This window comes from Prionailurus viverrinus, chromosome B4 (assembly GCF_022837055.1).
Source record: "Prionailurus viverrinus isolate Anna chromosome B4, UM_Priviv_1.0, whole genome shotgun sequence".
Classification (NCBI taxonomy): domain Eukaryota; kingdom Metazoa; phylum Chordata; class Mammalia; order Carnivora; family Felidae; genus Prionailurus; species Prionailurus viverrinus.
The window spans coordinates 42,949,320-42,973,060 of NC_062567.1; the positions used below are offsets into that span (position 1 = coordinate 42,949,320).

The following is a 23,741-nucleotide window of genomic DNA, read 5'->3' on the forward strand; positions in this document are numbered from 1 at the left end:
TTCTTTCATATACATAGGGAATTCTATCTTTAAAATGTGAAAAAAAAAAGGGGGGGGCGGGGAGCGGCGCCTGGGTGGCTCAGTTGGTTAAGCATCAGGCTTTGGCTCAGGTCATGATCTGATGGTTCATGGGTTTGAGCCCTGCATCGGGCTCTGCATGGAGCCTGCTTTGGATCCTCTGCCTCTCTCTCTCTCTCTCTCTCTCTCTCTGTCCCCCTCTCTCTCTCTCTGTACTCATCTCTCAAAATAAATAAACATTGAAAAAATAGTGATAAAATAAGATTGTGGGGGAAAATAAGTTTTTGTGGCTTCTATGGCTGGGGTTAGAGTCAGTCTTTAAAGCCTTGCCAGTGGTTCCATTTGAAATATAATCTTTGAATCACAGAGGAGAAGTAACATGATAACAGTGTGAGGCTAGGAGAGCCAGGGTTCGGATCTCAGCTCAACTGACAGGGACCATTAGCAAAATACAGCGAGTTTCCCTGAGCCTGTTTCCTCATCTGTAAAATGGGAATCATAACACCTGCTTCTCAGTGTCGTTAAGATTAAATGCGTTACAACAGCTGTCATATTAGGTGGTACATATTAGGTGTACATATTAGGTGTACATATTAGGTGTACATATTAGGTGTACATATTAGGTGGTCAGTAAACATTTGCTAACCTGATGAAATGTAAAGAACTTGCAGCACTATCAGGAAAACACCCACCTAATTGCCCCAAAGGGCAGTGAGAGTTTTTGATAAAGGAGGTAGAACTACTTTTAGTCAAATTGCATGGGCAAAGGTCAACCCCTCCTTCAGTTAAAAAGCTGGGGGCAGGGCTTAACCAGGAAGTGTAGTCCTTCCGTAAGCCTCCCTTCAGCCTTACTAGTCCCAAACCTGAAGCGGCTACAGCCAGATGGGATCTTGGATCACATGAGCCTCCCTAAATGAGAAGCCAAGAAGACTGGGTGAACGTTTCCTCCTAAGTTTTGTGGAGAGAGACTCAGGTACAGAAATACCTTGCTGCCTACCTGACCTGAAGCAGGAAAAACCACTGACAGCTGCGTTCCCAGGTAACACCAGGGGGCACCAGTGTTCCCAGGAGGACCCAGCCTGGGTTTTCAGTCCTGGGTTTGCTAAGGAGGCAAATCCAACCAGGGGAGAGGTTTACTGGGTTTCTTAAAAAGTTGTAAACTCGGAAGCCAAATGACAGCGAAGAATCTAGTTTGTTGGGGTTTCCAGAAAAAGGAGAGAAAAAGATGTATTAGGTTTCTCTTTCATTTCTCCTTTGCTGTAGACGGTTTGAAATAGCTCAGTAACGCATATGTAACTGGCTGGATCACGTGTAACACTATGCAGTCCTCTCTCGTTGTAGGACAAGGTGTGTGATGGAGTGACAGCCGGTCAGGGGCCAAGAGCCCACGGAGGTGCTGTCTCCTAGAGCAGGGAGGGGGCTGAGGACGGGAATCCCCGGGTTTGCGCCCAGGGTCCTGGGCACCTTGTGGGAACGCGGTCTAGCGCTGGCAGACCCTCACTGGCAAGGCCCAGGTAAAATGGGAAATCCCTCTCCCTCCCTTCTAGAAAGCTCCCTCCTGTCCGAGCCCACCCCCACCCCCACCCCCACCCCCACCCCCACCCCCAGCCCTGTTAGAGCCTCAGTCCTTTTGTATAACTGAAGTGCTCTAAGGCTCTGTCTCTCAGGTTCCCTTCTGTTGTGGGAAGTGAAGATATTTTTAGCCCATTTCACCATTAGGATTGCAAAACGTGTCCTCCTCGGAGATGGCAAACAGGGGAGAGGCATGGAGGTATAAAACTGTCTGGAGTTCGGGGAGGAAGGAAAAGACAGCCTCTGAAGGGCACAGGGGCCACAGGCTGCGGAAGGGAAGGCTCGAGGCAACCAGACAAAATTCAGCTGACAGTTAGGTATGGGAACCCCCTGGGGGATGAGTGTCTGTGTACAGGCGCGCGTGACTCCCGGGCCTCATCTGTACATCCAGAGCTGGTGGAAGTGGGGTCGGGGGCTGAGCCCTCCACGGCCTTGGCCTTCGCACCGCGCAGACCCGCACGCGGCAAACTGAGCTCAACGCTGCCGGGCTCGCTTCGGCCACCAGTCACGGCAGCCTCCGTGCCGGAACCACGAGGCACGCGTGCTTGTCTGTTACCTGCCACGGGGAGGGAAGTGAAATCCAGCCTCAGCCGTGAATCCACCGCTAAAAATCCCCAGAAGTGTGTCCGTCTGGTGATGAGAGCTGAGGACCTTCCCAAAGTTTCGGACTTCCCAGCTGCACATACAGTGCCGCCCACACAGCCCTCTGGGCAGCGGCTCCCAAAGGGAGAGGGGACACCGGGGGACTTTGGCCATTTAGGAGGGGAGAGGGGAGGGAGGACCCGTAAGAGAGGGAAGAGAGGCCAACGCTCTCGGACCTTGCTTGTGAAAGTAGGCTTGCCGTGGTTTGTTATGGACAAGGAGAGTGGATATATAGACCGAGGGTGGAGCAGCAGGGCTGAGGATCCTGAATCACTGAGTTAGAATAAGCCTCACGGGTCTTACCGTGTAGCCGATCCCCCAGTCCAGGCTCTGAACCAGCCCGGGGAGGGGGGAGGGGGCACCCAGGGCTTTCTTTCGGCCACATGCAGAATATTTATGGTGTGAGTTTCCATAAATTCAAAAGTCCGGCCTTTCATACAGAGAAAGACAGATACCATATGTTTTCACTCTTATGTGGATCCTGAGAAACTTAACAGAAACCCATGGGGGAGGGGAAGGGAAAAAAAAAAAAGGTTAGAGTGGGAGAGAGCCAAAGCATAAGAGACTCTTAAAAACTGAGAACAAACTGAGGGTTGATGGGGGGTGGGAGGGAGGAGAGGGTGGGTGATGGGTATTGAGGAGGGCACCTTTTGGGATGAGCACTGGGTGTTGTATGGAAACCAATTTGACAATAAATTTCATATATTGAAAAAAAAATAAAATAAATAAAAAGTTGGGCTTTTACTTTCCACAGGAATAGCTGAGAGCAGAAGGGACCCAACAGGTGATACACTAAGCAATCCTGCTTTAAAACAAGCCTTAGCTATAAAGTTAACGGCTTTCCCTTCGTTTACAATGAGGATCAGTAGAGGGCAAGACCCTACGCTTGTCACATGCATTTAACGTGTCTGACCTGATACTTTCATGTCTCCACCGTTTTATTTTAGCCCAGTGCTTTGCGGGCGCTGGTCACAGCACCTACCCACTCCCCACCTCCCATACCCCCCCACCGTAGGGCTGCCTCATCCGGGCCAGTACCTGAGCTCTGTGATGCTTTCGGCTTCTCTCTCATTTTCAGACTTGCCCTTTGGCTGGGCCAGGGGCTCCGTTCCTTTCTAGCTTGTAACACGACCAAAATCTCTTCTTTCACGTGGAAAGACTGGGTGCACCATCTTGACCTCAGTAATTTTCCCCTTTTCTGACCTTGCTCCTGAGTCAGCATCTAGCAAACTCTTTTCGTAAAGAGGTCAGACCCCACTTCTCTCAATCAGTGCCACACACACGCACATACGCACGCTCGCGTGCACATGCACACACACAATTTTAAAGCCGTCCCACTACGTTAGAAAGGTTTGGGGTTTTTTAACTTACGTGCAGGTTTCTTCAGAAGCATAGTATGGCTTGAGGAGAGGACTCACTCTCCCACCCAGGACATAGCTCCCGCAGGACCTGAGTGCCTTCCCTGCCCAGAGCCATCCTGAGCGGCCCAATTCAAAAGGAAGCTTCCATTTTAAAACCTGATCACTTCTCTCCGGACACAGTCCAGCTCTGGGCTGTTGCCTGAGCTCACCTCCTGCCACACCGAGTGGGCTGTCCTAGTTCTGACCACCTATCCTGCTCTTGCCTCACTCCTTCTGGCTTATTCTCTTGCTCGTCTCAGGCTGCTCACTCTCTCCCTTGGTCCGTCTCAGTCACTTACTTTTACCTCAGTTCTCAACATCTTACATGCATACGGTTGCCAGATTTGCATAAAAATGCATGACATCCAGGGGCGCCTGGGTGGCTCAGTTGGTCAAGTGTCCGACTTGGTCATGATCTCATGGTTCGTAGGTTCAAGCCCCGCGTCGGGCTCTGTGCTGACAGCCCAGAGCCTGGAGCCTGCTTCGGATTCTGTGTCTCCCTCTCTCTCTGTTCCTCCTTCACTCATGCTCTGTCTCTCTCTCTCAAAAATAAACATCAAAAAAAAATTTTTTTTTAATGCGAGACGTCCAATTTAGTTTGCATTTCAGATAAACAACAAATACTTTGTTTTAAGTATAAGCATGTTCCATACAATATTTGGGACATATTTATACTAAAAAATATTTGCTTATCTGAACTTCAAATTTAATAGGATGTCCTGTATTTTATCTGGCAGTTCTATAATCATTTTTTATTCATTCATCAAATATTCATGGAGAACTTACGTGTGTCAGGCATGGTGCGTGGTGCTGGGAAAGTCAGCCAGGTTCCAGTCTTCATATCTTACAGAATATATACTTTATACACACACACACACACACACACCATATACATATATATGTGTATAAAAGGGTGGCTTTTGTGCTAAGCCAAATATTTGTATGTCACTAGTTTTCTTTTTTTTTTTTAATTTTTTTTTCAATGTTTATTTTTGGGACAGAGAGAGACAGAGCATGAACGGGGGAGGGGCAGAGAGAGAGGGAGACACAGAATCGGAAACAGGCTCCAGGCTCTGAGCCATCAGCCCAGAGCCTGACGCGGGGCTCAAACTCACGGACCGCGAGATCGTGACCTGGCTGAAGTCGGACGCTTAACCGACTGCGCCACCCAGGCGCCCCATGTCACTAGTTTTCTTAATTGCTGCATTTGATGAGGTTGCTTTTATAAACACTAATATTTATTTACAAAAAGGTAACCTATGAAAATAATATAATTGTAATAAATAATAATGCCAATATTTCTTGTGCATTTATCATCTACCATGCACTATTTTAAGTGATTTACACACACTAATTCTTTGTATCCACGTACAAACTTGACAAAGCGGGTTTGTTTCGTTATTTTGTTTTTGTTTTTTGAGAGAGAGACCACGAGAAGGGGAAGGGGCACAAAGAGAATCCTCTGTAAGCTCCGTGCCCAGTGCAGAGCTCAACTCCGCTCCAGGCCTCACCTCATGACCACTGTGACATCATGACCCAAACTGAAATCCAGAGTCAGACACTCAACCAACTGAGCCACCCAGTCAGCCCCTAAGTAGGGTTGTTGTTTTTTTATCCCCATTTTGCAGATGGGAAAATGGAGGCACAAATAAATTAAGAAATGCGCCCAGTCACACAGCTCATAAGCAGAAGACCCAGCATGTGACCTAGGTTCTCTAAATCAAGAAGCCAGCATGTAAACCACTACTCTGTACGGACCACCACTTGTTTTAAAGATTTTCACTTTGTAATTTAGTCCTCCTACATGGTCAATGAGTTAGATAATATGAGTCATATTTTATAAATAGGAGAACAACACCTCAGAGAGTTTAGTGATTCGCTTCAGACCCTTTACCAATAAGTGAAAAAGCAGTTTTTCAATCTCTCTTCCTCACTGCAAATGCCGCCCTCTCCCCATGCCATCTGAAACCCCCTTGGAGCTTAACTAAAGCAGCATTGCCCAAAGTAAATAAATATTCTTTAATGAAAGACTTATCCAGGCACTTGTTCAAACACTTAAGTTCTATTCTAAATGCTTTACAAATATTAACTAATTTAATCTCCAAAATGGCATGAAATAGGTACTGTCATCACACCCATTTTAAACATGAGAAACTGAGGCGTGGAGGCAAGTCACATGACTGCTAGTGGCAGAGCCAGGATTTGAACCCAGTCTGTCTCCAAATAGGAAAAAACATTGCACAAGCCATTGTCAAGTGCCTTTTTGCTCCAGGCTTTATTATAGGCACTGGGCATGGGGCTGAGACAAAAGAGCACACAGACATGCCTGCCCTCATGGGGTTTATATTCTGTTGAGGAGGAAAGAGTACATCTAGACAAACTTGGGAAAGGATCCTACTTGGTGGGGGGGGGGGTGGCTAACACCGCACCAGGAAGAGGCAAACAGTTGACCTTTGAGACCATGTGGCGGGGGAGGGCCGGAATATGGGGGGCAGGGGGAGGCAAAGGTGGAGAAGCAGCAGGAAGGAGCATGTGCACTGTGGAGTTGTTGAAGTGACTCCAGACAGCAAAAGTTTCACTGTGGTGCATCACGTGACTGTGAAATTGGGAGATGGTGAGGGAAGAAAGATTGTCAAAGCCTGGAATAGGACAGGGATATGAGGAAACATAAGGGAGGAGGAAGCATAGTGGTTCTGACCCCTACCTCATGCCACAGCTCTCAAGCTTTACTCATGTTCAGTTACCTGAGGCAGGTGTGTGGAGCTCAGAAGTCGTGTAACTACGCCTGTGTGTGTAGGAGGCAGTTCAGATCTAGCAAGTCTTCCTTGGCCACCCTGAGAAATCCATTTCTGTCCCCTCCATGTGCACATTGATGTTCTGGCACAGCCCCCTGCAGCCCCTCCCAGCCTCACTTCTGTCAGAACTCACCCAGACAGGGGCCATTGCTCCTCAGGCCAAGAGGCCTTTCCTCAGATGAATGGCTTCTGTACCAGCCTCTCACAAATAAAAGAGAGGAAACAAAAGTGGAAACCGGAAGCACTGGCAGGCAGGCAGGGAAGATATTTCAGCCACTATACCTCCTTCAAACAGTAGAACCTTTGGGAAAAGTAGAGAATATTGGATGAGGCAATGAAGGACCAAAGAAATTAAGTGACTTGTCCAAGAACATTGCACGTTAGAAGCTGAGCCAGCCCCAACCATCAGCCTCCAGACAATTTATTTGTACCCTGTCTCACTGCCTCAAACCCTGTCTGCAGTTAGGGTCCCGTTTCTTTGTGAGTTCGTCTCGCTACAAGAGGAAACAGTGGAGAGAAAAGGAGGAATAGATAGGCCGGTGGATCCCGTGAATATCACCACAGCTTACTTATTATCACCAGCTTCCATGCCAAAGTAGGACCATGGAGGGAAGGGAACATGATTAAAAGCCACCTCAAGAACAGAGTCAGAGGGCCTGGGGGATAACAGTTGTACTAGACAAAAAAATTATAGCCACCATTTTTGAGTCAGATTCTGTTAGGACTTCTCATACGTTATCTTATACCCTCACAATATCCCTGCAAGATGATTTCTTATTTTTAATTTACTTACATGAAACTCAGGTTCAGAGAAGTGAAGTAACCAGTCCCAGGTCACACAGCTAGTCTGTTGGAAGGCCAGGAGTTAAGCTTAAATCTCCAGACTGTCAGAGTGAGAAGCCCGTGCTGTTTTCTAGTACAGCCACTGCCCATGAAATTGTAATCCAATGAGATGGGAGGACGGCACTTTCCGGCATCAGGAACAAAATGGAAAATGTAGTCCTTAACATCTAACAGAAGAAAACAGAGTATATTATTTGCAAAAAAAGAAATGATTTCCTAGGGGCGCCTGGGAGGCTCAGTCTGTTAAGTGTCTGACTCTTGATTTCGGCTCACGTCATGATCTCACAGTTTGTGAGTTTGAGCCCCGTGTCAGGCTCCTTGCTCACAGTGCAGAGCCTGCTTGAGAGTCTCTCTTCCCCCCTCTCTCTGCCCCTCCCCCTGCTCATGCACAGGAGCACTCTCTCTCTCTCTCTGTCTCGAAAATAAACATTTTTTAAAAAATGAAATTATTTCCTAGCGGGAAACCAAAAAAGGTGATATTTCATGAAAGCTTTAATTGAAGAAAATCATTTTATTATACATTTTCAGCTATTCATTCAGAAATAAAGATGAAATCCTTCCATTCCATCATCTTAGTGCTCGGACTGATCTTCCCAAAACCTGCCAGTGACTATATCACTCTCCCACCCAAACTTTGAAAAGCTCTCTGCTGCCTCCATCAGTGCTCTTCAAAGCTGTAAAAATAGCAGGATTTTTTTCAAATGAGATATTTTTAAGTTTATTTATTGATTTATTTTGAGAGAGAGAGAGAGCATGCGCTCATGCAAGAGTGCATGCTCTAGCGGGGAAGGGGCAGAGAGAGAGGGAGAGAATCCCAAGAAGACTCCGAGGCAGGGCTCGAACTCACGAACCATGAGATCATGACCTGAGCCGAAACCAAGAGTCGGAAGCTTAATTGACTGAGCCACCCAGGTGCCCCTGGGTCTTACCTGGGATCCCAAGATGGCAGGAGGTAGAAGCAGACCTATGCAAGCCAGTGGAGACGGTAAAGGAAGAAGGAAGAGAGGATGGGAAGGGTCAGAGACCCCAGTTATTTCCCTCCTGAGTTAGCCTCCCCCTTTGCCCAACTACCCTCCCCAGGAAGTCCTTTGACTGCCTTCTGAGGTCTCAGGTCTCAGGCTCCTTTTGGGAAGTACTGACTGATCAGAGTGAGAAAACGCAGAGCTTTTAGCCGCAGGTTCAAAGGCCCCCATAGTTGGCCCCACTGCCATTTCACTTACTGTCCCTCTATCCCTCAACCCCAGCTGCTCACAAAGCACCTACGTGTGTCTGTCAGCCCTCTCGCCACTCTGCAAACACATCCTAAACTCCACCACGGTCTGCCCTCTGCCCACCCTGTTCTTAGCCCCCATACCCACCCACCCGTGTAAACCCTCTCTATGTGTCCTAGAGGCTTCACTTGCCCTCTCTGGGCAGGTGCTCCCCACCCCCACCACCCCCCTCCCCGCACTGGCTACCTGCACCTCTGATCTGGCTCCTCGCCCACTCTCTTCGTGTGGAGCTGTCTCTGTGCCTTCCTCTCTCCCTTGTCTCTGAGGCTGTGCTTTCAGAAAGAACCCTGCGTTTTCCGCGTCCGATGCCTCCCTGCCTCTCTGCGTGGACAGAACAGGTGCTCGAGGAATGTTCGCGGCACTTCACCCACCTCTCTGGACCTACAGAGAGTAGCGCGCCCACAGGTCAAAGGACACGTGTGGACTTTGTTGTTGCAGGGTCGTCATGTGCGCCACCAGTGCCTGGGACCTGGAGGAGATCCCCCTGGACGATGACGACCCAAACAGCTTAGAATTCAAAATCCTGGCATTCTACGCCAAACACCACGTCTTCAAGAACCCGCCGGCTGCCTCCTCCCCAAGGCCGCCGAGAACAAGAAGTTTGTCCCAGAGAGGACTGGGGAGTTGGCCAGCAAACGACTCGTGGACACAAGTGTCATGGGCTTGGAGAACTTCCCCATCCCCTGAGCAGGCCACAAACCTGGGCAAGAAAAAGTCGTCTTGGAGAGCACTCTTTGGAGTGGTAGAGAAGGAGGAAAATGAACAGAGCCCGCCTACGGCCCGCTTGGAGGGTCAGGCGATACCAGAGCTTCACGGTCCCAGTCATTCAAGGGCTAGGTCCCTTTCTAACATGGGACAGCACAGAGAGCATGAAGGTAGGATTTGGGGATTCTTCTCTCCCACAGCAAGATCTTCCCCTTCTTTGTGTGTCTGGTGGTCCATCTCCTCCCCGCTGGTAATGTGGGCTGAGGGAGGGCACGCCGTTGTGCCTCAGTTTCCCCACTTGTTGATATTCAATAATAATTGCCCTGCTTTTCTCAAGACCGAGCAGGAAGTAATAGAATGGCAGCAAAGGGTGACAGAACAGGTTTTCTGGCTCCACTGCCTAATAATAAGCTCGCTGCCCAAACTCCCGATCCTCTGTGCCAAGGAGCCCTACACAGGGGTTGAGACTGCCACGCTCCTGGAGGTAAGTCGGCTCACCTCTCTGGGCCTCTGTTTCCATCTGTACATTGGGGTGTCCCACCCTCCCTACCTCTTAGGGTGGATGGAAAGATCTGGTAGCTGCATGCAAAAATACTTTTCAAAGTATAAGGCCCTCTGGGGGGAGAAAACACACAACGAAGAAGCATTTTGACAAAACCTTCCCCTCAGTGGAACAAAATACATTTTGTCATTTGTCTCAGGACAATGGAACATTTTCACAAAGGGCCTTAGCATACAGTTACCCTCCATCGACAAGCTTCGGCATAAGTATCTTCTTCCCTTCCAGCAGTGCCCAGTGCCCGCTGCCCACATTTTAAAAGAAGCGCCCACTCCTGCTGGGCTTGATGGCTGGGGTAAATTGTCAATAATTAGTCAACAGGTGGCAGTAATGTCTCAATTTTAAAACGGTGTGACCGTCCCCGGCTTACTTGGAGAATCAACCCCCGCTGGGTCGTTTTCTATCCCTCGCGATGATCAAGGAAACGTTTCTTTCCCGCTGGACTTTAAAATTTTAGAACCGGAGAAGTTGGGGGTGAGGTTATCTGGGGAACTCCTCCTCTCTGCACCCCACCCCCCTGCCATGGGTCCAACAAGCTCCCGCTGGGGATGGTAGCTGAGCTCTGGAGCCTACAGAACCCTGTGGATGTACCTACATAGACTTTTCTGGATTTTTCCGAGAGACAGAGGCACTTTTTACAGACCTTAATCTTCTGGTTTCCCGAGACAAATGACATTCTGTATTTTGGTAACACTGAAGTGTCATTTGGCCTTTTTTATTTACTAAAATTCTAAGATCTTTATATAGACATAGATAGCTCTAAAATAGTAGAAACGGTCACTTCCCAAGGAGGCCTTGATGTAGACACTTAGACTCGGTGTATATTCCCTTCCAACACTTCTCTTGCCCGCTTTCTTATTTGGTCAATTACGTGGGTGGTCTGTTGGTTTTTCATCGGATGTGACTCAAGAGAGTCTCATGTTCTACTTCTATTTTACCACGCATAAATCAGAGCTTAGCAGCTGGTGTCACCTGGGTTCTTTTAACTGAAGTTCACAATTTAGCCCTTGCTGCTGTTTCCAGGACCCGGACCCAGGCTTAAGTGAGAACTGTAAGGTTACGTCCCAAGATCAAAGTCTAGAAGGACGAGGTCTTAGGAAGTAGAAAAATGGTGTCAATACCAATCTTAGAAACTACAAACCCAGGTTCTTTGACCCGTGAACCCTTGTTTGTCCACAGCTAGGATTCGCTAAATGTGGAATGATTCCTAGTCTGCCATCCCTAGGCTAGTAACTTCCAACCTCAAAGTCACCTTATATTCCAAAGTGGCTGCTGAGACTCCGGCCATCGTCTCTCCATCTCAGGCAGGAAGAGGAAGCAAGTGGTGGGAGGTGGGGGCGGGGAACAAAAGGGTGTCTTTTCCTAGATAATTCAGTTCCGTTTTAGAGAGCTTTCTTGGAACTGCAGTCAACTTTTCTTACATCTCACTGGCCACTCTTTAGTGTCAAGAAGGCTGGGAAATGCAGTCTGTGCAGCTGAGCCCATTGCTGCCTGTGACACTTCAGGGGTCACTTGCTAAGGAGGAAGAAAATGGATTCTGGGAAGGAAGTAGCAGTCTCAACCATAGGGAAACACCCTGCCCCTTCTCTTTAAAACAAATGCCTCCAGGGGGCGCCTGGGTGGCTCGGTTGAGCGGCTGAGCATCTCACTCTTGGTTTACTCATGGTCTCATGGCCTGAGTCGGGCTCTACACTGGAAGCATGGAGGCTGCTTGGGATCCTCTCCCTTTCCCTCTCTCTCTGCCCCTCCCCCACTGGCGCTGTCTCTGTCTCTCTCAAAATAAATAAATAAACTTTAAGATAAACAAATACATGCATCCACAAAACAAATGCCTCAGGCCAAAGGCTGGATGGCAAGTCCTCCGGCTGTGCTCTCTTGCTCTTCTTATAGTGACATCACCTCCCCCCAAAATAGACCCCAAAGGACGGGCAGCCTTTCTGTCCTCTCCCCATCCCCATCCAATTCCCCTTGCCTATCAGATGAGATCGACTCCAACAAGAAGGGAATCTTTTTTTTTTTTCTCAGAGTTTAAAATTTAGGTATTTATTTTAATTAATGGGAATCTTATTAAGGAGGACACTTGTTGGGATGCGCACTGGGTGTTGTATGTGAATGATCCATCACTAAATTCTACTCCCGAAACCAATACTACGCTATATGTCAGCTAACTAGAATTTAAATACAAACTTGGAAGAAAATAAAGAAATAAAGAAATAAAATGGGCATCTTAGCTAGAGCTGGTTCATCTGAGTCTAAATGTACTCGCTCATACTTTTCCCTGCACGAATGTCACCTGCCTCTCTCCCTCCGTGCCCACCAATTCATAGAAAGCAATGCACTGTAAGCAGGTGAGTCAGATTGGGTATTCCCAGGCCGCCAGCGGTCTCCTGATCGCCCTGCCACATGATGGGGGCTGGGGGATAAGGAGGGACAGCTTTGGGCCCTCCGTCTGCCTCCTTCAAGTACAAGATGGGCACAGTGTGGCTTTCTGGTAGAAGAGCCATGCGCTGATCGCCCCAGACAGGCCGCACAAGGTTACAGAGGGGGGAAAAAAAATCCCCATCTTCTGCCGATACAAGGGAAGGCTCCCGGATACAAGAGGCTCTGGGATCCAGCCTCTTGCCATTTCCTTGTCAGGGGCCATGGTGGCCAGCGTTCGAGAGAGGAGGCTGGTTGGGCCGCAATAAGGTGGAAAGTATATATTTGGTTTGGCTGTTAAAACGGGAAAGAAAAGCATCCATCCTTCTCTCCTTGACTCTCCAATACTTCTCTCTCAATTCACTCCTTATTATCTCTTTTTGAACCCTGTGAACCAAACATGAAAAATATGGCTTTTTAAGGAAACCATTATGCCTTTTTTTTTTTTTTTAAGGAAGGCATTGTGGACCAAGCATTAGTTCCCATGGTCTTCCAGTGATGCCCAGAGGGTGAAGGGGGAGCACTCAACTCCCATACTGTGGAGGAATCAATCCAGGGACAGAGAGTCAGAAGTCACATTGGCAGCTCCGTAGGATGTCAAAGCATGGGACAGGATCCCTCCTGGGACCCAAGCTATGCCTCTCTTAGCCATCTTCATTTACAAAGCCCAGGAATTCCTCTGGGCACCCCAACCTTCTGGCCCAAACCCCACTGTGTTGCTTTCTTCAAGTGTGTGAATGGGATAGCGTTTTCCAGATATTACTTGGGCTCCGTAGGGCATCAAAGACAGAGCTGCACATATTTCTAAAACTTAAGAACTTAGCGACAAATCAACAATGAAAATTTTAGTCCCAAATAACTCAGCAATACCACCTGCTCCCCCCCTCCCCATCCCTAACGAAAAGCAGAGCTGACTCGTCCCTTCACAGGCTAGGACATTCAGGGGGCCTTTAATTCAGGGGGCTAGGATATTTAAACCTTCATGCCCCCACATGCTTTATTCTATAATAATGTGTGCAAATACATACGTCTTTTCCTGGATTATAAATTCTTGAAAGCCGTGGACTGCACTTTATGTCCCCTGGTGTACCTATCAGCGTTAATTGGATGTTTCCCATTAGACCGGGAGGAGAGAGAAGACGTGTCACTTTAAGAGCAAGGGGAGTTCAGTGTTGACTTGATAATGGGCTTGAGTAATGAATATGGTCTGAGAGCAGGGATATTTCTCTTTCCTCAGTGACCAACCCCCAAAGGCTTGTCAAACTCTTGAATGCCCTCCTCTGCACGTAGGGGCCAGCTCTCCCAAGATATAAAGAATGTCCCCCCCCCAAAAAAAAAGAATAAAAATAAAAGCATAATGAGGATTCCCTCAAGCAAAGAACTAAGCACTTTCTTTTGTGTTTCTTCCCTTGCAAAGGGGAAAGGGGACCCTAATTTTGCAAGACTTCAAAAAGAGGGTGCAGAAGGGCAGTTGTTTCAAGGTGGCAATCATTGCTCTGTGCGCTCCTCCCCCATCCCAGCCTCTGCCAGGCAACTGCCAGAGCTTTCTGAAGAATGGCCTCCCCCGCACACACGTCCCCGGGCAGCTTCCTCTCCCTCTAGGCTGGGCTTTTCATTTCGGGCGACCGTGCATACCGATGAGCTAGACCAAGTTCTTCTGGGAAGGGCCGCTCAGCACCATTTGGTCTCGTTTCAGCTGAGGACCCCCAAGTCGTTTCCATCGCCAACCGCGTTGCCGAAATTGTGCATTCCTGGCCCCCAGCCGACGAGGTCCACAGCCAGGCGGGAAGCCGCAAGTCCAAAGGCAGTTTTGTCCATCCGTTCATCCAGCGCCAGGGCTTCCAGCTTCCAGCGCCCAGTGCTAAGAAAGGTAAACCCCCTTCCACGTGCTTGGGTCGTCGGGCCGGGTGTCCACCAGGCAGAGCTATGCATTCGTGGGTTCGGTCAGCGCAGGGCTCTGCAGTTAGGGGTGTCTGCTGCCCTGGGCCGAGGGCAGGACAGCAGGCTGCTGGAGGCCCCGACCTTTCGCTCTTGAGACCGGCCCAGGCAAGGGCAGTGCGCCAACAGACCGAAGCAACGTGCCAAGCTCAGTGCTAACTGCAAAGCCTCCTGCTGAGGGGGCGGGGAGCACGAAGCGGCCGCTCAACCTTGTCCACCGAGGGAGATGCGCTATTGGATTCAATCCTGTGGGTGACGGCCGCGGGCCGGTTTGCTCTCGGGAATGCCCAGGTTGCGGACGGAGCACGGGCCCAGGGACTTACAACGTGGCCCCGTGAAACAGCAGGGCGTCGTCAGACACCGGGTCTGGCGCACCACGTGTAGCAGAAGCGAGAACTAGTGACCAGAGGGGGGGGGGGGGGGGGGTCAGCTGTCACCAAAGCCACAGCCGTAGCGAGGACAAGTAGTTCCCAGCAGATGTGCAGGAATTCTGGAGTTGAACGGGAGCGCAACCACGTGCCACAAGAAGAGAAGTTCCGTCACTGACGACTGTCCCCGCTCGTGGCCCTCCTTCCCCAAACTCCAGCCCAGGGGTGGGACGGAGGGGAGGCGGCCCGGGGATTGCAGTAGCCCAAGTACAAGGCGCAAGTGGCGGCGGCTGCCTGGCCTGCAAGCGGTGTGGTGATGTCGCCTGTCTCGTGCCGCATTGCTGGGACCGCAAACTACCCCTTCCGGGGCTGGAAGAGAAGAGGCCCCTCTGAGTGTGCTAAAAAGTGCCTCCACCTTATTGTGATCCCCTGTGTGCGGAGAGCTGCCCCTGAACCAGCCTCAGGCTGATGCTCATCTCCTCTGTGCACGTGAGAAATGCCGGCCCTTGTTACGGTGACTCCCAGAGAGAGGGGCCACAGGGGCAGATAAAAACTACATACACACGGGCCACGGAGACCCGCGTGCTGGTGCCTCCCAGGTGATTTGAGGCTCAGACCTCCCACTTCCCTTGCCTTTCGCTAGGCCTTCCTGGGAGGTGATGGGCTGGATTAATTTCCTGGCCTCTCCTTCCCTCTTATCTGGAACACACATGAGGACTCCATGACTTCAAAGATTGTGCCCTCAATGAAAAGCACTCCTGTATCAGTAACTGGCTTTTCTCTGTTTGGATTCCGTTCCGGAGCCATGACCGTTTTCCTCATGTTGGGTGGTTAGCATGTTTTGAGATAAGAAAAATCATACTCCACGTCCCCCGTTCCCACGCACACACCAACAGGAGCCGTCTCTCTCTCTACCTGCCATGTTAGCCTTTGGAGTGGGAGCACTCCGTAAGTGTATTTACTTATACCTCACTTTGTTGTAAAGACAGCATGCAAAGTATACATGTTAGTAAATAAGATTAATCAAATAAATCAATTTGAAAGATGTAAAAAGAACGCACTAGCGGGGAAATAGAGGTGGGTTTAGGAATGAGCTTAATTCCCAAAATGCAAGCCAGGAAGACCGTACCCCCTCTTAGCTGGGGCCCACAAATTCGGCTCTGTACTTTCTAGCAGCACAAAGGGGGAATATGACCCATTGGAATTTATGGTGTCCATATGGGAAAAGCAACATCCGCTCAGGAGAATCCTACCAACGAAAAAGAAGGTTCTCCTAAACATCTTCAGAGACAGGACCATGGGTCGTGGAACCAATATCGTCAACAACATTCTTACAGTAAATAAAGTGATGCATTTCATGGTGAGAAGCGGGGCGCTGAGGGAAAAAAGAAGAAAGGAAAGGAGGGGTCTGTAGGAGAGGGCAGCTGGAGTGGTTTGTGCCCCATCAGTCGAAGGAAGGTAAGAGTTAAGTTGCTGAGAATTACAAAGCACATGTCTCCCTCAGTCCCTAACCAGGCTACAAGTATTGTCCCTGGGGGCAAAAAAAAAAAAAAAAAAAAAAAAGTTAAGATGATTTTTCTTCTTAAAAGAAATAACTGGAATTTTACCCCGACAGATGGAGAGGAGCAAATAATAGCCCAAATCGTTGAGCTGCTGAAATATTCAGGGGATCAGTTGGAAAGAGAGGTATGGAGCTTCTTGAACTAATGTGATTTCTTTTCTGTGCCCACGCACTGGGACAGAGAATGGAAGTGTACTGCAGATTGTATTCCTTTGCAAGTTCTGGTTTCCACTTAGTCCTAAATTTTATTTCCCTTGGAGTCCAAATTCTTCATGCTGGCAGCATCTCAAAAATGAATCACTTTGGAAAACATAAGTAAACCTTCTGGAGCCTCCCTGGAATTTTTGGAAATGAAAAATGTAACTTTGTTATTGCAAGAAAAGACACCAATAAATTAAAATTTGCTGAATAGAATTATGAATCTGGTTCCCCATGTAACTGATCCTCGGGGAAGTTTAGACTCTTGCATTTGCCCTGCAGTCTGGATGTCGATGTCCCACGCCTGCTCCAAGGCTGGAGTCCTTCCCAAAATCTCCCCCGAGAGTGGCTGGACTGTTCTCTGCTCAAGGTCTCTCTCAGCTATTTGGCCGGAGAGGCGGATTAGTGTTACTTGGAGAACTTTGGACTTACTTCCTGCCATTTAGAAGTCAAGACCCATCATTCCCGTCAGGAAAGTGTGAGAGTGTCTTCAGATACAGAGCTGGTGAGCAGGACCCCAGAATTCTGTGCCGTTACCCACAGACTGCTGAGTAGCCTCTGGGGTCTGTCAGTCAGGGACTGGCCTGTGGACCCCTTGCCTTGTCCTGCCACGATCAGTGGATGGAAGTCAGGCCCCATGCGGCTTGTGCAGGAGGGGAAACAACACTAAGTGGCCAGCCACTCTACCCCAGTCCCAACCTCTCAGTGGGTCCTCCCTCAATGCCTTTGTCAGCAGTGTGTGCAGAGGATGGTAACTGGGAGGGCATGTGAGCTTCGAGTCCACAAGTAGAGGATGAACTGGGGTGCAGAGAAAGAAAATAGAATACGGTACATGACTTGAGGGCACGCCTATGTTTCTCCAGAACTAACATCAATGGATAGGAGTTATGGGGCAATTGATTTTCTCCATTTTAGGAATGAACTTTCTAGCACTCAGGGCTGCCTTGTGACGGAATGAGCCTCCTGTCACCAGAAGAATGGCCAGTAGATGCCAATAACCAGCCAACAGTGCAGTCCTTGTACTGGGAGGGACCTATTCGAATCCTCGAGGACTCTTTACAGCTTGAAGACGCTGTGGCTCTCATGGCAACCTCCTTCCCAGCCTCCCTAAGAAGTGACTTGCATTAGGTCAGGGAGGCAAGGGACAGGAAGTGGTACGAAGCTGACCTTTGTGGCTCTAAAGAGAGACGCTTTCCTTTTCATCCCATAAATTACCACTTTAAAAAATCTCGCTTTGCTTGATGCACGCTCCTGATGATTTGGGGTGACGTTTTACGTTATTTATGCAGAAAACATGGTTGTTTCCCCAGTAGAGGACTCTGGTAGGAATACACAGAAGGTCTGACTTTGCTGCGTGGGTGTCAGTTCCTACTAGAGAGGGACAGTGACTCTGTCTAACCCTAACCCCTACCCCCCAACCCCATGGCCTGCAAAGCCCCTCATCCCTGAGACCACATGCAGGCTCATCTTGCACCTTCCTGAGATGCCAGAGGCAGGTGCAACCCAAAGGAGCAAAGAGAGAGGGGCCAGGGTACTCCATGGAAGTGTTTCTTTCTGGCATTTGATTCTTCGACCATTCTGGTAGAGTCCGGGCTTCTGGCTGCCCACCGGGGTTTTGAGTCTAGCTTCTTCAACTGGGTCGCTGATCAAAAGGGGTCCATTCTTGGTGTAGAGGACATTAGTCATTCTTGCTTCAGATTTATAAAACAGGCTCCTGAGTCTCACAGAAGTTGGGGGGTGGGCTGGGCTCACCTAAAGGACGCTGCTCCACCGAAATCTTTACATAGCATCTGATGCATCCCCCAGGATATCCCTTGTAGAAACAATGTTTGTTGAGAACCTGCTTAGCTTATCATTCGTCAAAGATAGAATTTCCAAATAAACATTTAATCCTTGCTCACTAAGAAACTTCTTAGTTGGAGCCAAGGTTTTCCACTGGGTGTTGCAGGGGCCCACTGTTGAGTCGGCTTCACGGGGCCAGGCTGCTGTACTAAATGCATATCCTCTTGTACACAGTTAAAGAAAGAGAAGGCTTTAATGAACAGCTTCCAGGACCAGCTGTGCTACCCTGTTTTCAAGATCATCACAGACCAGTTCCTAAGGGGTGTGGACACCAGGGGAGAATCAGAGGTCAGAGCTCAGGGCTTTAAGGCTGCTCTTGCAATAGACGTCACGGCCAAGCTCACTGCTATCGACAATCACCCTATGAACAGGGTGCTGGGCTTTGGAACCAAGTACCTAAAAGACAACTTCTCACCCTGGGTCCAGCAGCACGGTGGATGGGTAAGTGCATCCTATTTCAAAATGAACCTTCCCAGAGTTCAGAGGAGACGGAATGGAAAGTTGTGGGGTTTTTTCATTTTTTCGTTTTTTTTTTTTTTCTTTTTTTTCTTTTTTTTTTTAAGTGAAGGGAACACGTCTTTGAGGCAGTTCTCATGGATTTAGAAGTTGAGTGGCAAGAGATATATCCCAGTGATGGGATCCTATTTTTAGTGATTATCTTCATCATCGATAAATATTTACTAGGCTCCCAAAGGGTACATGGGATATGTGTGTTGGACCAGGGGGGACCAGTCAGATATAACAGGAAATGAAGAGATGTCAAGATATAAAATGTTTAGATATAATTTCTGTTTTCACAAATTTTGTAAGCAACCAAAGTCTGGCAGTGAGACAAGGAGAGGCAAACACTTCCTTGTTCTCTTAGCTGCTGACAGGCAGAGAGAGACACAGCGTTCATGATATTTTGTCATTGCTGCTTGGACCCAACCATTTTGACAGGGACATTTTGATACAAAGCAAAAAGCAAACCATTAAATTTGTATCATTTTGTTTTATTTTAAATAAAGTTTATTTATTTTTTAAGCAATCTCTATACCCCACGTGGGGCTTGAACTCAACAATCCCGAGATCAAGAGTCACAAGGTCTCCCCACTGAGCCAGCCAGGTGCCCCAAATTTGTATGTTTTTTTAAATTTTTTTTATTTTTTAAATTTATATCCAAATTAGCATATAGTGCAACAATGATTTCAGGAGTAGACTCCTTAGTGCCCCTTACCCATTTAGCCCATCCCCCCTCCCACAACCCCTCCAGTAACCCTCTGTTTGTTCTCCATATTTAAGAGTCTCTTATGTTTTGTCCCCCTCCCTGTTTTTATATTATTTTTGTTTCCCTTTCCTTATGTTCATCTGTTTTGTCTCTTAAAGTCCTCATATGAGTGAAGTCATATGATTTTTGTCTTTCTCTGACTGACTAATTTCGCTTACCATAATACCCTCCAGTGCCATCCACGTAGTTGCAAATGGCAAGATTTCATTCTTTTTGATTGCCGAGTAATACTCCATTATATATATATACCACATCTTCTTTATCCATTCATCCAATGCCCATGGACATTCGGGCTCTTTCCATAATTTGGCTATTGTTGATATGTATCTGTTTTTAACTACCTGCTATCAGGCGAAACAGACATCTTCACCCCCATGCCTCAGACTCAACATCCCTCCCCTGCCCCGCCAACCCCATCCTTTATCCTCATTCCTTGAGATTTCCTTAAAGCTGCCATACTCAGATGGCCTCCCAAGGTTAACCTTTCCAAAATGTGTAGCCCATAGTTTTAAATATCCATAGGCTCAGGGCACTTTATTTTGTCTGTTCAGATCCTTCTTGGAAGCACAGGCCTTTGTCCCACATTATCTTTAGTCCTCTTTCCACTAGAATGGAGCAAGGGTAGTGGGTTTGAGTCTGCTCCACACATGGTCAGCATGGCCCTGAGGCCTCCACTCTTGGTCTCTTGGTTTCCAGAAGGAATGCAGAGCTGATCTTGCTAAGGGACTGAAGTGCCCGCTGTGGTCTTCAGTGGCTGCCTGTTAAGCTTACGTAGTCTTCTGTTCCTTTCTATTTTCCACATCTGCACCAGATATGGTAGCCGTAAGGGGCTGATCTGAACAACTGAGGCTCTTAAGTATTCTAAATTCAAGCTGCCTTAACTCATGCTAAGATGCCTCGACATTATTTTGGCTTTAACTGTTCTTTCTTCCAGGACCCCCTCAAGTCCCTCCTCTGTCCCAGAGCCTTTCTTGACTACTCTAGCTTAAGGGCCTCACTAGCCTCTGACTTCTTACAACACTTCATATCTGCACTATAATTACATACAGGAAAGAATCATCCTGGTTAATGTTAATATATTTTTCCAAAATATATTTTCCAAAATATAATTTGGTCTTGTTAATATATTTTTCCAAAAAGACTGTAAGTATCAACTGGGTCCACAGGCCAGTTCTATTCAGTCTATAGACTAAAAGTCTATGTAGCTGGTTAATGCAGCTGAAATGCCAACTGTGTTCTGTAAAAAAATAGTCTACACCGAAAGCACAAACAACAAAAGAAAAAATAAATTGGATTACATCAAATTAAAATTTTTTCTGCTTGAGGGGCACCTGGCCGGCTCAGTCGGTGGAGCATGTGACTCTTGATCTTGGGGTTGTGAGTTTGAGTCCCACGTTGGGTGTAGAGAGTATTTAGCAAATAAAAATCTTAAGAAAGACAAATTTAAAAAATAAGTAATTTTTTTCTGCTTCAAAGAACACTACCAATAAAATGAAAAGACAACACACAGAATGAAACAAAATATGTTCAAATCATATATCTGAAAAAGAACTTGTATTCAGAATATGTAATAAATTCTTACAACTCAACAATAAAAAGACAAAAGCCAATTTTGAATAGACATTTCTCCATAGAAGATATACAGATGGCCAGTAAGCAATGAAAAGATGCTTGCTTAACATCTTCATTTCAACATTAGGCACATGTGAATCAAAACCACAGTAAGATATCATTTCACATGCACTAGCATGGCTAAAATAAAAAAGACAGATGTTGGTGAGGATGTGGAGAAATGTAAACCCTCATCCACTGCTGGTTGAGTTCTAAAATTTTCCCTTTTAGAAACAATTTGGCAATTCCCCCAAAATATTAAACATAGAGTCACCAATTCCACTCAGATATATACCCAAGAAAATTGATAACAAATGTTCACATAAAAACTTGTACATAAATGACCATAGCAGCATTCATTTTATGCATAATAGCCTGAAAGTGGAAACAACTCAAATGTTCATCAGTGATGAATGGTGAATAGCAAAACCAAAGGCAGTATGTCCATACAGTGGAATATTATTTAGGCATAAAAAGGAATGGAACAGATGGATGAAATTTGAAAACATTATGCTAAGTGAAAGTTAGACAAAAGGGCCATATACCATACATTGTATGATTCTATTTTCATGAAATGTCCAGAATAGGTGAATTCACAGAGACAGATTCGAGAAGAAGAGAGAGAATAGGGAGTGACTGCTAATGGATAAAGAGTTTCTTTTTGTGTGATGGAAATGTTCTAAAATCAGCCAAACGGGATGGTTGCACAATTCTGTGAATATACTAAAAACCACTGAATTATATATTTTAAAAGGATGAACTCTGTGATATATTTCAACAAATATGTTATGAAAAAATGGTGGTTCTAATTCTAGCAAGCAAATTAAAAGACAAAAGAAAAAAGAATACATTTTTATTTACTTATTTTTAATTTGGCTGCCGGTGCTAGAGAGAAAAACAGTTTTAATTAGAGAAGATTGATGGATTTTTGGTAGAAATAATAAAGGGAATTTTCAAAGGCTTCAGAATTTGATGGCATTGTTCCTTATCATTTGTAATTTATTAGTTTACTTTTCCAGGTCATCATAAATCCGAATTTTAAGTCTTGGCCACAGTTAGGTTTAATTTGGAGCATGTGGCTGGAAATTGGAAGAGGGAAGAAAAAGAATGAGAGAGAAAGGACTATAATTTTTCCAAGGCTGATAGAGGAGTTGCAAAAAATAAAGAAGGAGGATGTTGATAAAAGAATATTTACGAGTTGATATGAGTTATGAAAATGTGAAGGAGATGTGGACACCTGTGCTCAGTCTCCAAGCACAAGAAAGAAAGATGACACTGGGTGGCAAGCTTCTAGGGACTTCCATTGGCTCTTGGTATTTTGGTGGCACTCCAGGGTGTCCCTATAATGGTAGGGAAGGAGGAAAATGATTCCTATGCACCAGTTTTCCAGGGTTCCTAACTATCCCAGTGTTTCACATTTCCTGCAAGTACATCTAACTTCCCAACGAAATTGCAAACACGAGGGCAGATTTATGTATTTTATGCTTCTTTGTCTCTCAACACTCCCATTCTTTCTACATACATCATAGATGTTCAGCCAATACTCTTAGCATAATCAATCAATCAATCAATCAAATGAAAGAATAACAACTGTATCTAAAAAACATGTTAGGGGCGCCTGGGTGGCTCAGTGGGTTAAGTGTCCGACTCTTGGTTTTGGCTCAGGTCACGATCTCACAGTTCATGGGTTTGACCCCAGAGTTGGGCACCATGCTTGGGATTCTATCTCTCTACTTCTATCTCTATCTCTATCTCTACCTCTACCTCTGCTCCTCCCCCACGTGCATACTCTCTCAAAAATAAACCAACTTAAAAAAAAATAAAAATAAAAATAAAAAGCATGCTAAACTAGCTGCCATGAGATTTTAATTCACCCGTTGGCCATTTTTCCTCATTGTAAAGGACTGTTCAAATAGTCACCCTGTGCTCCTACAACTTCATCCATTTCACAGAACTTTGCAAAGAGCATAATCTTCAACTTTCCATAATTCTTCAACTTTCCAATATCTACTCCTTTGAATTTTTTTTTAACTCTTCTGAATTTTAAATACAGCATCAAAGCCTTTCCCCATCTAGCCTATCAGCCCTGGGTGTGTAACCTAAGTCCTTCACATATGTTTTCCTTTCCTGAATACCAAGGCTGCTGGTCATCTTTCCAAACCTCCCCCCAACCCTAACATAGTCTCTGAAACCCGGGTCATGCCTGGGACAAGAGAGCAGAGTTAACAGGTTTATGTTTTCAGTTCAACAGTGAATCAAACTCGGAATTTTGTGAATCTATTTCTCTTTTTCCCCTCTAGGAAAAAGTGCTTGGGATATCACATGAAGAAGTAGACTGAAAAATCAGAAGATTTGTAATCTGGAATACTCATTATCCAACTAGGATCCTGTCTACATTGGTCTCAGCATAGACTATGGGAGAAAATTAACATGTACAAGGCAGAGGGAGCACTGAAGTTTTCAAAGTCATTGTTCCTGTGGATCCAGAGGCCTGAGGAGAGAGGCCTTGTCTGTCTGCAGCTCATAGAATGTAGTAGTGTGGCCAGTGACATCCATGTTTCCCAGGTTCTCCAATGAGTGTGGGAGGAAGTCTAGGAAGACAAGTGGTAATTTTCCTTTCAGATGTTCAGAACAGAGACGGTCACCTTGTCTCTGTTGGCCGCTTTGGGGAAATTTTGTTACAGATATTTGCTGATCTCATAAGGGTGAAATGATAAATTGTGCATGTGTTTA

The 23,741-nt window shown here is 46.7% G+C and overlaps 1 protein-coding gene across 2 annotated transcripts in view; it reads left to right on the plus strand.

Moving 5' to 3' along the window:
- The window catches only part of BCL2L14 (BCL2 like 14), a 37,709-nt gene extending 13,968 nt beyond the window's left edge, over positions 1-23,741 (plus strand). The window contains exons 1-6 of one of the 2 annotated variants that reach the window (XM_047867882.1): positions 836-1,057; positions 8,980-9,416; positions 13,920-14,093; positions 16,145-16,215; positions 18,305-18,571; positions 23,309-23,741. In XM_047867882.1, the coding sequence (XP_047723838.1) occupies positions 8,987-9,416; positions 13,920-14,093; positions 16,145-16,215; positions 18,305-18,571; positions 23,309-23,347 (981 nt within the window). In that variant the 5' untranslated portion in view covers positions 836-1,057; positions 8,980-8,986 and the 3' untranslated portion in view covers positions 23,348-23,741. Of the gene's footprint in view, positions 1-835; positions 1,058-8,979; positions 9,417-13,919; positions 14,094-16,144; positions 16,216-18,304; positions 18,572-23,308 lie in introns of those variants that run through there. The other variant, XM_047867881.1, reaches the window with a different exon arrangement.